Source organism: Candoia aspera, chromosome 2, assembly GCF_035149785.1.
Source record: "Candoia aspera isolate rCanAsp1 chromosome 2, rCanAsp1.hap2, whole genome shotgun sequence".
NCBI classification, from domain to species: domain Eukaryota; kingdom Metazoa; phylum Chordata; class Lepidosauria; order Squamata; family Boidae; genus Candoia; species Candoia aspera.
In genome coordinates, this window is record NC_086154.1 from 194,972,686 (window position 1) to 194,986,948 (window position 14,263).

The following is a 14,263-nucleotide window of genomic DNA, read 5'->3' on the forward strand; positions in this document are numbered from 1 at the left end:
AATGACTGCCTTCACTTATACAAGTGTTTTATTGAAGCAAAAAACTTGGTTTTGTATTTTGGGCTCAGGTCACATTTTTGCCTTGTACCCAGTTTCTGATCTATGATCAGAATGATAGTATTCTCAATAATTCAATATCTATCATCTATCGATGTCTGTCTGTCTGTCTGTCTGCCTGTCTATCACCAGTTAACCCTTCTTCCTTGCATGAAAATTATATTTGGAGGCTAAGTAGCCATTTTATGATAGTATTCTCAATAATTTCTCAAAAGTTGAAATATCAATCCCATTCCTTCTCAGTAAGAATTTTTTTTCTAATGAATGTATAACTACTGTATTCCTGGGTTTTTATAGGACCAATTTCCCATGTCATCCCTTATAAGAAGGCTGACCTTTCCTGAGCTACATAGTGCCTCTGGCTCTGCGATATCTTAGAAAAGCCAATTGTACTTAAAATACTTAAGTTACAGGGATAACAGTGCTGGAAAAGGCAAGTTATAAACAACGATAAATAGATATTTCTTTCCAGTTCACCATATATCATTTTTTTCAGAAGATCTTTTTTCATTTTTCAAAAGAAAATATACAGAATTTTGCTGGAAGGTGAAGATAATAACATTTCAGACATATATTAAAGCAACATGTCCTCCACCCTTAAGATGATGTCACCTATTTTGTGAAATAGATCTTGGAATCACTTGAATCACATATAATTAAAAAATGCAATAAATTACAGAAGTTCCTATTTTCATGATGGAATACACAGCTCTGTTGAGGCTTATATAAGTGGTTTCCTTCTTATTTATGATAAGCTAACGTGATTTCAGCCAAAAACCTTTCTGGGTTTTCTGTTTAAGAGGGAGGTTTCTAAAACCATTATGTGATTTTCACACACAAAGTTCAGCTAGTTAGTATTAGAACCTGAAAATCATATCAGAGTTGTGATACAGAATTCATGGGATTCCTTTGTTGGGTTAGTGTTACTGCAGCATTGATTTTGTTGATAAAAAATAAAAAGATGAATGAAATATTACAGTTTACATTTGACATTAAGTAAAACATCCTCTGTTACAGCATTTCCCATCCACAGTAAGGTTTACAAATTTATAAAAGCAGAAGTTGCCAAAGGAAATGCTTGAAAATAATGTTTCGTTAAATAACTTATAGAAGCAAAAGGCACCATATTTGATTTGTGTGATAGAATGCAGAAAATTCCTACACTTTGTATTTTTTAAACAGTCTTTTCATGATTAGCAGAACTTTTTAAATGTGTTCATGGGAGAGGTTGAGCCTTTGGACACTTCAGTTTTCTTTAACATCTACATGAAGACACTGGAGTTTGAGGTGAAGTATCATCAATATAGAGAGTCTGTTTGGTGTAGTGGTAAAGGCATCAGGGTATTGCAACTTATTTTAAATGGGACTGCCCTTGAAGATGACCAGAAAATATGACTAGGGCAAAATATGGCTGTCTAGTGGTAAACAGTTCAGCAGAATAACACCTATGTTGCAAGGGCTGCACTGGTGGCTAGTGGGCTTCCTACCTCGATTCAGGGTGCTGGTTATCATCTATAAAGTCCTTTATAGCTTGGATCAGTATTTCTCAACCTTGGAAACTTCAAATTGTGTGGATTTCAACTCCCCAGATTCTGGGGGTTGAAGTCCATACAGCTTGAAGTTGCTACGGTTGAGAAACACTGACTTGGATCCTTGTTACCACTGAGACTGTGTATTCCACTGGGGATCTACCCGGCCAGTTCTTGTTAAACAAGGAGGGGAATGTTCTGGGATTCCCCCTCCTGTCAGGAAGTGAAGAGGTGGTCTTCTTGGTTGCAACTCCCTTACTCGGGAATAACTTTTCCTGGGGGTTAGTATGGTCCTCATTCTGATGGCATTCAGGAAAATACAAAATGCCCTGTAGGAGCTTTGATGAGGAGAACCCTCTTTAGATGGATAATTGTATGGGGTTATTGATAATATATGTTGTGTTCCTAATGTAATGTAATGTAATGACTTTCAATCTATAAATGATGCTAAATGTTTAAATCATTTCAAAATTTCTACTTTGTTCCTGAAAATACCCATTTTTCCTCACTGAAAATTTTTTTAAGGTATCTTATCTCTATACAAATGAAAGCTTACTGTTGGCATGAGATCCCAAGTAAATACAAATTGTTGTTGTTGTTATTTATTTGACTTATATAGCCACCCATCTGACATACATGACTCTGTGCAGCTTACAATAAAACAGATAAAACAAATAAAGTATATAATATAAAAAAAAATGTAGCAGCCAAGCATCATAAAATAACCATCAACAAAGCCAAGAGACAGGCTCTGACATACATCTGGGCCCCCAGCCTGCTAGCTTAATTAACATCACATTTTTAGGATCAGACATCACTCCCCTTTGTTGTCAAGCTGGCATTTTGAACTGTTATCCAAGGCTTTGTGTTATCTTCTATGCGAAGCCTATGATTCTGGGAGACAAAATATTCAAAGCATCTTGGGTTACCAGCTTAGTCTGAACAAATAATTCAGTTATCTTCTTTCCAGCTAACATCATGCATGTTTTAGTCACATACTATTTTTTGCACTTTTAATATCCAATCCCTTTTCGATTTTAAACATGGATTTCAAAAGACATGGCAGTGTATAGAAACAAATTGGATGGAATAGGCGGACTGTGCAGCAGCTTTACATATGCATATAATCAATGTGCATTAAGTAACTTCCTGATTTTTGGTATATACACCACCACTGATTCAAAGTTAAAACTTTTACATGTAAATTTGTTTTCTTCAAAACAGCTTTTCTCTTTTCTCTTTTCTCTAGGCAGTACTGAGTCCACTCATCGCAATTGCACTGAAAATATCTCAGATTCATGAGAGGACAGGACGTAAGGGTCCTACGGTCATCACCTGAATGAGAAGAATTGCTGACTCAGGGCCAAACTTGTGGACAAGGAAGAATGAAGACATTGCTCAAACACACCAGTTCTTTGTGCCTTATATTAGTCTAAGGGCTTGAGGGCAGTTGTAGGGAGATGGGTGGACAAAATTCATTTTGAGTTTCACTATTAAGAAAAATGTGCGCTTGTCTATTATAGCTTTAGCGTCTTCTTGTGATGCAAATAATCAAAAATAGGGCTCTCTAAATACCAAGATGTGTTTATAAGAGATAATAGAAAAAGTTCCTGTGTTTTGCATTTGCAAGGCAAAAATAGTCTACATGTTTCCTTGGCTATTGCTGGCTGCAAAGCATAGATTTTTGGTAATAATATTTTAAAACACTCCCATAATTTAAAAAGAAAGCACTGTTATGGTAGTCAAGGAAAATTTTAAAAGGTCAAAACCAAAAGATTATTCTTAGGTCACCTTGTTTTCTAAACCCACTTGGGGGTTATGATGGACTGATTTTGAATTAAAATATAACAGGACTCTTACTTTAGGTGGTTGAAGTCCCAGGAGGGCAGAATGACCTAGAACATCGGCAACTTTTTCCTTTCTTTGGTACACCAAAGTATTTGAGTGATACAGTGAACCACAAACTAGCCAACCACTCTTTAGCTTAGTGGTTTGTGACCCTGGTCTATGTGGTTAATTTATGGTTCAGTGATTTGTGCAAATTTGGAAAATGTGGATAATTAAGTAAACTAATGTTTGAGTTAATCACAAGTAAGCATGTTGTGTGAACATAGCCACTGATTCCAAGAAGTGCAGCTCATGAGCAGAATCTGCAGGTGGGGCTATTCTAAGCCCTACTAATTACAAATATGTAGCTCAGCCTGATATTCTGCAGGTTTATTTGGAAATAAATCCCACTGAGTGCCATAGAATATAAGCCCCCATAAATATGAATATGAATAATTCTGCAGCTTTATCCTGAGATTTTAGTTAGCTGATTATCTTTTCCAAAGCATACTGGCAACTGCCACTCCTAATTTCTCAGCTCAAGTTTTAAGAATAACGAGTACAGTTTTGTGCACCAGCTGCTACATTTATACACACTTTATGTAACTAAATCTTATGAATTTAGAAGGGAAAATTACCTTGCAGCAATCTGTTTGGCAAACAGTTTTCATGTTTTGTTCGTGTCTGCTGTTACTCATAAATACCATCACCAGCATAAATGGTTTACGCATGAGGTCTCTCTGCTTATAATTTAAAAATGTGACTGCTTTTTCTCACTTATTTCCTAAACCACCTTCTGTTCAGATTTGGCTCTATGCAAGCTCAGTGTAAGGAAAATACCTTTTACTATTAGTAAGCAATTGATGAAGGTTTCTACTTCGGATTTAGCTACTAGAGGTATTTTGACAATGATCCCTGCCCTTTTGTTATCAGTTTCTGTTTTTAGAAGGAAAGCTTTAGCCTATTTCCCTCATGCTCATGCTCTCTCGTGCACGCTCGCTATCCCTCTCTCTCTCACATACAAATATTTTTAATTACTATTCAAAATCATTAAAAATTAGCTTTCAAGATATATTTATGTTCCACTTTTTAGAAGGGCTAATTATCACAGCAGAGTTCCAACTTTTATGCGGGAAGGATCACCTGATTCTTTTAAAAAACCAAACATATGAACACCATTCAAAAGAGACAATAAAAAAGCTAAGAAGGAAACAGAAAGACCAGAACACATCCCTTCCAGCCCTCAGATAAACAGGGATTAACACCAGGCAGGCAAACAAGCAGAAAACAATATCCTAATCAAGGAAGTACCAAGGAGAAAAGAACACCTCCACCAACACTGGCAGGGCAAGTTACTGTATATAAACAGAAAGCAAACCCCACACTCCCTGGCACTGATGAGGTTACCTAGTTGGGTAATGAAACGTCTGCAAGCAAACAGCCAAGCTCAGAGAGCACCAAGGACTCCACAAATGTGTGAATTTAGATAACGTGGTGGAAATAGCTCTTTGTGGTGTGTTCCATTATCATGCACTAATTTATAACCATAATTCAGAAACTAGATTGGAAGTGCTGTTTGGTTAATGCAAGCATGTGATAATTGAATATCACATTTAGTCACATATCTGGCATAATCTGGCTTTTTTAGAATTGTATGTCCTTATAGTTGGAAATACACAGTGGAGGTTAATGCTTTCAGATGGGAATATGACTCGACAAACTAGAGTTCTGCTACTGAATCCATCCTGCATAACATCAGCATCATACTTAATTTTTATGGTATGTTGGAAGTGTAAGATTCTTGCTTCTATATACTCATCACCATCTCTGAAACATCAGAAACAATTTTTAAAGAACAACCACTCCTCTACAGCAGATTATTTCCCCATCTTGACAAATGGAATTTTGGATCTTCTCAAGAGGATGGTTCTTCAAGAACCATACGGCAGCCATATATGCTCCTGAGCCTTTTTCTGGTATATTTATAAAGCAGCAGAAAATCCGTTTTTTGTCTCAAATGGTAGAGGAGGGCTAGAAAAGGAAAGCAGGAAGACTGTGGAAACAGCTGGCATTAGAGTTAAAATATATTGTCCTTGTCAATTTTGGATAACTGGACAAAGGAATTACAATTGTTTTCCAGGTAATTTCTTCTAAGCAAGTGCCATGTATCCTGCAATAGATGGGCATGAGAGAGTGAGTTTTTTCAACAGAGTAGAGCTGAAGAGGGAGATTCTCCCAACGAAAACATCTAGATTGCTAGTGGAACTATAATAGAAGTTTTAGAAGTACTTCTCTAGTTCACTTAACTCTCTAAAAGCTTACCCAGTGTTTTACTAGAAAGTCATAGGATAAGTCATCAGGAAATAATATGGCAGAGGAAAGAGGCTTGCTCAGCGAATGCTCGGATATGAAAAATGGTTCTTGAGCTTGTAAAATAAGAACACAGCTCCATCCATAGCACAAAAAGTTGACATAAAAACTTCTACAGGTAACTAATTTGAAAATTTTTCTTCTTGGGAAGCAGAGGTGTAACTGCCAGTTGTTACTATGGCTTTTGTGCAATCTGAAATTTTTATAGCCTAGTAATATTGCAATGGCCAAACAATCCTTTCTAGTGCAATCTTGAATGCTGCTGTGCTTTAGGTAATTGGGTACTTTTGATATTTGTCAAAACTTAGTATGACATTTAATAAATTGCAGTGTCCTATCTCTGCCTTGCATGAAATTGCTGATGGGACACAGCTTGCTCTAATACAAGTTTTTTTAAGCTGTGTCTAGGTAAATGAGTCACTGATTATCTCTGCACAGTGTTTTATTGCAGTATTATTAAACTGATCTTTTGTAAGTCAAATGTTTTTGGTTCCTTCTTACATAAATGTAGTATACTATATCTATAGCCCTTCGGCTGCATACAGCAACAAGTAGCTAGTTTGGTGTTATCTCACACTGACCTTTCATAAGAGGTGTAAAGATTTGTAATTGGAGTTACATGCAGCAAGCTAAATGCTGAGCGAAACTTTACAGATCTTCATAAATGGAATGTGACTTTTGAATTAAAATGCATGCGTATTGTCATGAGTTTTGAAGTCACTGATACTTACTAGAGCCAACCCATGGAGAAGGATTGAAGATGTGTTAGCCTTTGTTTTTGTTTTGTTACAAGCACACTGCTTCCATCTCAGCAGATGGCAGCATCTTACTAGATTCAGGGAAATGCACAGAATGGTAGGCTAACCCCACTAAAAACAAACTCAAGATTTGACTGCTATTTAAAGGAACAATGCTAGGGATAGAAGAAAAAGTTACCAAGACACTTTTCTTTCCTTTTTCCTATTTGTTTTCTATAATGGAAACAAATACACATTTATTCCCTCCCCCCAAGCAAATGCTAGTTGTCTCTGAAAATGTATTTCATTACAAAACTTTTATTACAAGAAAAAGAAAGTGCAATGCAGTATTAATTAATGTAAACCGTTTAGCCCCAGAACACAATAAAAAACATTACAATAACCAACAATAACCAACAACTATTAGGTAATTCATTAGATTTCAGTCTGTAATGCTAATGGAGAACAAAAAAAGCTGATGCAAAAATTCCACCCAAAAAAGGTATTTTAAAAATTGTATATCTATAGAAGACATCCCAATGCTAGTTATCTTATAGTGCAATTGTCTAAACTTCCGTAATTTAGTTGGCTATTTTTTCAGTTAAATATCTGCATTGTACTAAGAGAATTCCTCCCTGCAAAAGGTCTGAGAGGTACTGAAGTTGATTAAATAGGGGTACATAATGAAAAATAGTTAATTGCAATATTGATACAATGACTTTTTAAAAAATAAATATTGAATTAAGGACAAGTTAATCAGTATATTATATCCATAGAATGCTTTTCTTCATATGTTGTGTGACTGGGGGCTCCACTGTAACTTAGTTTCCTGTATACCAGATACTGCACAATAGTACCACGATAATTTAAACATGGAAAAAAAACAAAGCAAGACCAAACTACAACTCAGATAAGCAGTTTAAATCCAAGTCCAATTCTGAATGCAATTTCAGTGAAATAGAGTTGAAATCAAAGTTTTTGTTTACTCAAGCTGTAGAATAGGACTCTGGTAAACCAAGTCTTAGTTTTTGGTCATCTCAGCTAGACCCATTACAAGACCAGTTCATCTCTTGGCACAGAGGAAAGCTTGCAGAATACTAAAGAAGTTTAAGAGGTTAACTTTAGAAAGTGCCTTTCATCTTCCTTAGGAATGCCAAGAATAGAATATTTGCTATAACATAACTTAACTTCTCCAGTCTGGTGCTCTTCTGATGTGTTGAACTTCAGTTCCCAAAAGGCTGTGCATGTGTGATAGATTATGGAACTTGAAGTCAAACACATGTGAAGCACGCTTGAGTTGATGAAAGCTAATGTAACTGAACTTGCTTTATTGTATCTATATTTCCCATGTTCATCACTAAGTTGAAGCACTTGCTTTAAATTTCTTCATTTACTCTTGGCCCCTGCCATCACATGCTGCTATTCTCCTTTAGAAGATAATGCTGGTTGTTGCAGGCATTGCTTAACAGAGGCAGAATAGAGCCATCCTAAGATCTTCAAGCAGATCCAGTTGTTTCCATCCACCAGCCAGCAATGCTGGACTGAACTCGTCATCATTCCTAATACCAGCAATACTAAGCTTTATTCCTGGTTGAAAAGAACACACTATTTCTGAATGCCACACTGCCAGCCACTGAATGCTCCCTCATTTGTATCCAGTGCACAGTGGTGGAACCGTACTGTCCTTTCTTCACCTCATCACCAATGCTTTGCACACAGTGCCTAAACATTGTCTTTGTCCCCAAATAGCAGATATGGCTTATCTTCTCCAGGCCTTTGACAACCCGTCTTAGCAGTTGGTCTGTGACAGAGGTGCATGAGAAGCCTCTCCAAGTGTTGAGTCATCCCTTGTGGCTTGTTGCTGCATAGATACTTCATAGGAAGGCGGGTGCTGTTCCTGAGCACTGGTTTCCTCAATGAATTCAAAGCTGCTTTCCGTGTACAAAGGTGGAGGTATGTTATAAGCATTCCTCTCTGGCTCCAGGGGGCAGACTGGCAGTGAGAAAGTCCACTTTCCCAGATCAGTGCTGTCTTCGTACGATGGGGGGTAAAAATCAGGTCTGCAAAAGATAGCCAAGACAAGAAACATGCATTATTTAAGAGGCTGGTGTTAGAATTATCCCATATTGGTTTACAGAACAGGTGTTTGGACAGCTGTTTTGTCTTACGGGCATCACAGACCATCCTATTCAACAACATTTTTCCTTTCAGGATGCTGGTGTATCTTCTAATGGCAACATGATAAGGCTCAGCTGAGGAAGAGTGAACTTGATTAATACTGTTTATGTGCCAGTCTTCCATTAGTTCCCCTGGTATTTGAACAAAAATTGCCTACAAGTATTCTGTCTAAATGTGTTCCAAAATTTATTTCCTAATGAGGCTACGGTCTCCCAAAGTGTGACATCTTTCTGGTTATCTAAGCAAGGTTTGTGCTCTGTCATATTTATAGAGCTGTTGCTTTGCCAATTGTGTTTATGGTACTGTTACCATAACAGACTTTTGTAAATGACTTTTGTATCTGTAGCCCCTTAACAAAGCTTGCCAGGCTAAAGGCCGGCTTGACTTCAAGAGAAACACATTGTGAGTGTTTCAATCTTCTGTTGCAGAATGGCACAGAATATGACTCTGAAGATTTTAAATGTAAAATAAGTAGGAAAATGCATACCACTTTAGCATGTGCTGAATATAGCTGAAACTATCAGCTGATTTTAAAAAATAGTGTGTTCTTGTCTTTTTGGAAAAATATTGTAGAGCTATTAATCCCTATAGGTCTGAGTCATGCCCTGTATTCTTAAAGGCTCTGATTTGAATTCAGAATGTATAATATCCAGGACCTTTTATGAATCCTCAGGGTAGTGATCAGTTCATGAGGGTGCATGTTACATGAGTTCAAGCAACCCCACAGGACTTAAAGGTACACTTTATCTGCTTTAGAAGACATGAAGCTAAGTATTGTCATGCTGTTCTTTAAAGGAGTGTGTAACTGAATATGCTCAAAACCATTGGGAGGGATAGTCTAGTTGAGAGCAGATGGTTCAACCAAAGCCCTCTAGTGGCTAAGCAGGAAAGTGAATTTAGTTTTGCTGTGTCCACATCTAGCACTAAACTGGATTCTTGCATGTTAGGGCGCTGCCTGTGATCTAGCACGGTCAATAAAATTCAGTACAGTAAACAGTTAAGTAAGGATCAAATTAGTTGTAGGAAATATATAGAAAACAGAATAAACCACCCATTCTTAATCTAGTAGTTCTCTCTAGATGGGTTGGATCACGGAAGTTGTAGTCTGACAAATCTGGAGAACCTAAGGATAAGGGAAGTGGAGTATGGTCTCTCTACTACCATCTGATTATCATAGAGGGAAGAGTAGAGATTTCCTTTAAAATAAAATATGAATTATAGTATAAGAAAAGGAAGAGATAATGAGGAAAAAAAGAAAGTGATAATGCTAATGACAAACAGGAGAAAAGTTGTGCAACATATTCTGTTATATTCAGACTAAATTACCTACCCTTAATTCTGACTAATTCAACTGGACTTACGTTAATCATTGCAGAACTGAGTTTCCCCTTAGAGGAAGTGGGTGGGAGGTAGTTTTCCCAGACTGCTATGGCCCCCAGCACTTAGGGAGAACAAGGTGCAAACTTTACTGCCTAAACATTAGGCAGGAAACCAACTGGTAAAGTATACACTATGTGTGTTCCATTTCTCAGTAGGAAGTAAACTAAGCAAGGGTTGACTCATGCAACTACAGTTTTCTTGGCAAGAGTTTCAGAAGTGGATTGCCATTGCCTTCTTCCTAGGGCTGATAGAAAGTGACTGGCCTAAGCTGGCTTTGTGCTTAAGGCAGGACTAGAACTCATGGTCTCCCCATTTCTAGCCTGATGCCTTAACACTATACCAAACTGGCTCTCAATATGGATATAAAACTTGGATAGAACAAAATTAATGAATGAAAATTGGGGGCATTTAAAATGTGATGTTCAACAATAATATATATAGAGAATTCTCGTTACAATTGGCTGGGGAAAAATAAACAAATACTGGATATTATCAAAAAGCAGCCAGAATTTAGGCAACGTATAAAATGAGACAACTTGATGAGGTGCCATTTAAGAAAAAAGTGGTGTTTGTAGCATACTGTATATAATTAGAGAGTAATTGCCAGGAGGAAAAGTAAGAAGTTAAATGAAGCAAATTCAGAGTGGAGAATTGGGATGCAAAGGAGTATACAATTAGGGCCAGCTGATGGCCTGAAATAGTCAACACATACCTATCTATGGTAGTGATGTGACTTTCTTGAAGTCTAGGATTCCCATGTATAATGCTGTGGAACAAGCTCTGGTGCTTGCTGGCTTCATGATAGGTGCTCCAGAAGATCCCAGCAATGAGAAAAAAGAATCCCAGTGGTAAGAGAAAATACGCAACTGGCAAACTGTTGCACTTGCACGCGGAAGCACTTGTAGAGATGCAAAAGGCTCCTAAGCAAATAGTTACAAAGCCAAGCAACAACACAAACAAGCGGACAAAGGAGAAGAAGCTCTTTGACATCTTTGCTCTGAGTCACAGCCTGCCCTGGTTGGACTATTTCCCCTTCTTTGTGCACAGCTTTTATACGATCAGGGAATGATTGGCCTTTGGACACGTGTTAAGGTACCCATTAACCATTTAAAGCAGCCATAATATCTCAGATTAACTTATAATCAAAACACTGCTCAAGAAGAGACAAAAATGCTTCCTGTATTGTTTAATTGCCAACATAAACTCAGCAAACTCTTGCTGCCCTAACTACAAAATTCTCCTCAGTCTTCTGGCAACTTCTTCCAAAAGTATAAAGTGGTTGTTGGTTTTTTGCTCGTAAAAAAAAAAGTGCATGTGAATCTTAATGCTCTGTTCAAATGGAGAAAACTGTTCTTCTTTTACTATTTAGAATTTCCTTGATTGGTTTTTTTCTGTTTAAAATCAATCAAGAATTTCCTTGATAGATTTTTTTTCTGTTTAAAATCAATCAAGAATTTCCTTGATAGATTTTTTTTCTGTTTCAGTATCAGTTCCAAGGCTGATGCTCAGTCCCACCATTAGGCAAGCTACATCTTGATGTTTGGGTAGTGCGTGTTAAAGGCCAGGGCAGTGGGGAAGAATGCCATAGAGGGGGATCTTCCTACTAATTCTACAGCACCTTTTAGGGTACCATGCACAAACGAAATTTGGCTGGAAATAATGGCAAAGGACAGAGAGAAGAAAAAACGTTTCTGCAAGTGTTCTTGGTTGATCGTTCCTACAATTATTAAGCAAAAACTATTGTACAACCATTGTTTCCTCTAATAATAACAACAAAACACAAGGGGGGTATGGAGACAATAAGTAGATTCCAAATGAAATCACCCTCTTTATAATATCCCAAGAAGGAAGCAGGATAAGAGATTCATGTAATCTTATCTGGAAGCACCCTTCTGTAACAGGAAAGTCTTCTCCTTACTAAGAATTGCCTCACATTTTTGCTATAGTCACACACACAATGCAACCAACACCTTACATAGATTTTCTATGGCTCCCCATCATAGTTTGCACCTAAAACTGCCTATATAAGTCCTTGAACTGGAATCGTGTTCTCGGGAGACATTTTACTATGCAGCCCTCCTTGCATAAACCACCTGGAAAGCATATATTATCTGGTTTATGAGACAGGTAGGAAGGAACCAAGGGCACTGAATAAGAAGAACAAATACCACCCAACAGCCAGTCACTCCATGACCTGTTATAAATCAACTTCATCCTAGTTCTTCCTGTGATGACTTCCCCATTGTCATCTCTCTCTCCCTCTGTGCTAATAGTGACAGAGTCCCTTGCTATACAGTTGTCAGGGATCCTGGAAAGTGCTAAGTTCCCAGCAGCAAAAAGCTACATAAAGACCAGAGCCTTCAGTGATGTCAGTGGAGAAATACCCACTCCGATCTGTAGTCAGGATTAAGCACCTACTTCTCCTGCAGTATAGTTGTCAGTTAAAACAAGGCATGATTTAGCAGAGTGACAGCTTCATTTGTTAAATAGCTGCAGCTGTCAAAGATAAAGCTGTGTGTTCCAGAGCTCCAGAAGCAGGTACACAGACACATAATATAAAGCCAACAATTTTTAAATCAGGCTTGTTGAATAAGCTATAATAAGCTGGCTCTAGCAAGCCATAATGGATAGTTTCACACATCACAATAAGCTAAAAACAAACTATATTATAGCTTAACAATTTGTAAGCTAGGAAAAGACTGTCAGATGTTATGTCCCAAGGCAAAAAGGATGCAAACAACCATAAGGTCAACAGCAGGCGAAAGTCAGCATTCAAGGCAGCACCAAGAAATCAAACTGTAGACACAACTTTCACATCCAAGAGAAGTTATTTCATAGGCCTAATATTTCATAGAACAGAAGCTGGCTTATAGATAGATTCTACAAGCCAAAATAGTTGTCTTGCAAGGGGAGTATTGCCAGTGCATAAGATAAGATGGTGAAACTGGGCAGCTTGAGACTCCAAGTCAATGCATCATCCATATAGAAAAGTGAGATATCAACAGGTACAGGAGAAATCCCAACATTTCAGAAACCCTAAGTATTTATCGAGAGCTCCAAAAGCATTTACAAGACCTGGCTCTATTTACTGGTTATTAAATGCTGATTGGCAGGTGGGAAGGAGGAGGGATCAAATGGTGTATTCTGGAAAACAGCTTGGTTGAACGGTTGCAACCCTGAACAGCTGTACTAAAATTATACTGTAATATATCTTACTGTTTTTAAGATGGTTTTATATTTTGTCCTATTTGTTTTTTTGTTGATCTTTTTAATGGTTGTGAGCCACCCAGAATCATGCATGTAAGATGGGCAGCTATACAAATTGAATAAATAAAAATAAAATAAAATAAAATAATGTACTGCATTATGCTATGATAATTATATTATTTTTACAGGTTCTTCTTTATCCATGTGTGTGTGTGTGTGTGTGTCAGTGGTTGTGGTGGGTGTTCTTATTCCTCAGGACCTGAAGGTTTGTCTGGGAGGAGAAAGTCCTTTCAGTAACTTATTTCAGGTTCTTAGGATAAAGTGTCAGCTTCCAGCCAGCCCTGTGATTTGACCCCCGTTTGACAAGTGCCATCAATATTTTGGTTTCCACTATTTCTTATTTGCTCTAGGGTAACTTTTGGAACAGGGAAGTAGTGGGAACATTGGAGCTATTTTATTTATTATTTTATTTATTTTCTATCCTGACTTTATTATTTTGATAACCCTAACTCTAACTCAAGCCACTGTAAGCCTCTGGTTAAAATCTCCAACAAACTGTGATTCTCTAATATATTGTTTATATTTAGAGCACTACAAATATGGTAGTGGTTCAACACTATAAATCAATGATAATTTAGCCTATGTTACAACTTGGTGTGGCAATATATCTATGTTTTTAAAAATATTGGTGTAAAAATATTGCTGTTTATACCATCTTCATAAACCTCTTTTGTCACAATTCAGTACTGCTAAGAAAATCTCATGTCAGGCTGCAGCATGTCAGTTGTATTATTATTATTATTATTATTATTATTATTATTATTATTATTATTATTAAAGGTAAAGGTAAAGGTTTCCCTTGACGTAAAGTCCAGTCATGTCCGACTCTAGGGGGCGGTGCTCATCTCCATTTCTGCCTTGGAGCCGGCGTTGTCCGTAAGGACCCATCCATGGTCATGTGGCCAGCATGACGACACG

The 14,263-nt window shown here is 37.4% G+C and overlaps 2 protein-coding genes across 2 annotated transcripts in view; one reads left to right on the plus strand and one right to left on the minus strand.

The window, feature by feature from the left end:
• Positions 1-6,264, plus strand: part of PGM5 (phosphoglucomutase 5) — a 63,355-nt gene extending 57,091 nt beyond the window's left edge. The window contains exon 11 of the mRNA XM_063295109.1: positions 2,836-6,264. Within this exon, the coding sequence (XP_063151179.1) occupies positions 2,836-2,925 (90 nt within the window). The 3' untranslated portion in view covers positions 2,926-6,264. The remainder of the gene's footprint in view (positions 1-2,835) is intronic.
• Positions 6,265-8,126: 1,862 nt separating this feature from the next.
• Positions 8,127-11,124, minus strand: TMEM252 (transmembrane protein 252). Its single transcript, XM_063295110.1, has 2 exons — positions 10,791-11,124; positions 8,127-8,580 (listed from the first exon to the last, which is right to left on the minus strand). The coding sequence occupies exons 1-2, from the start codon at positions 11,066-11,068 to the stop codon at positions 8,310-8,312; spliced, it is 549 nt and encodes a 182-aa protein (XP_063151180.1). The 5' UTR covers positions 11,069-11,124; the 3' UTR covers positions 8,127-8,309.
• Positions 11,125-14,263: the final 3,139 nt, after the last annotated feature.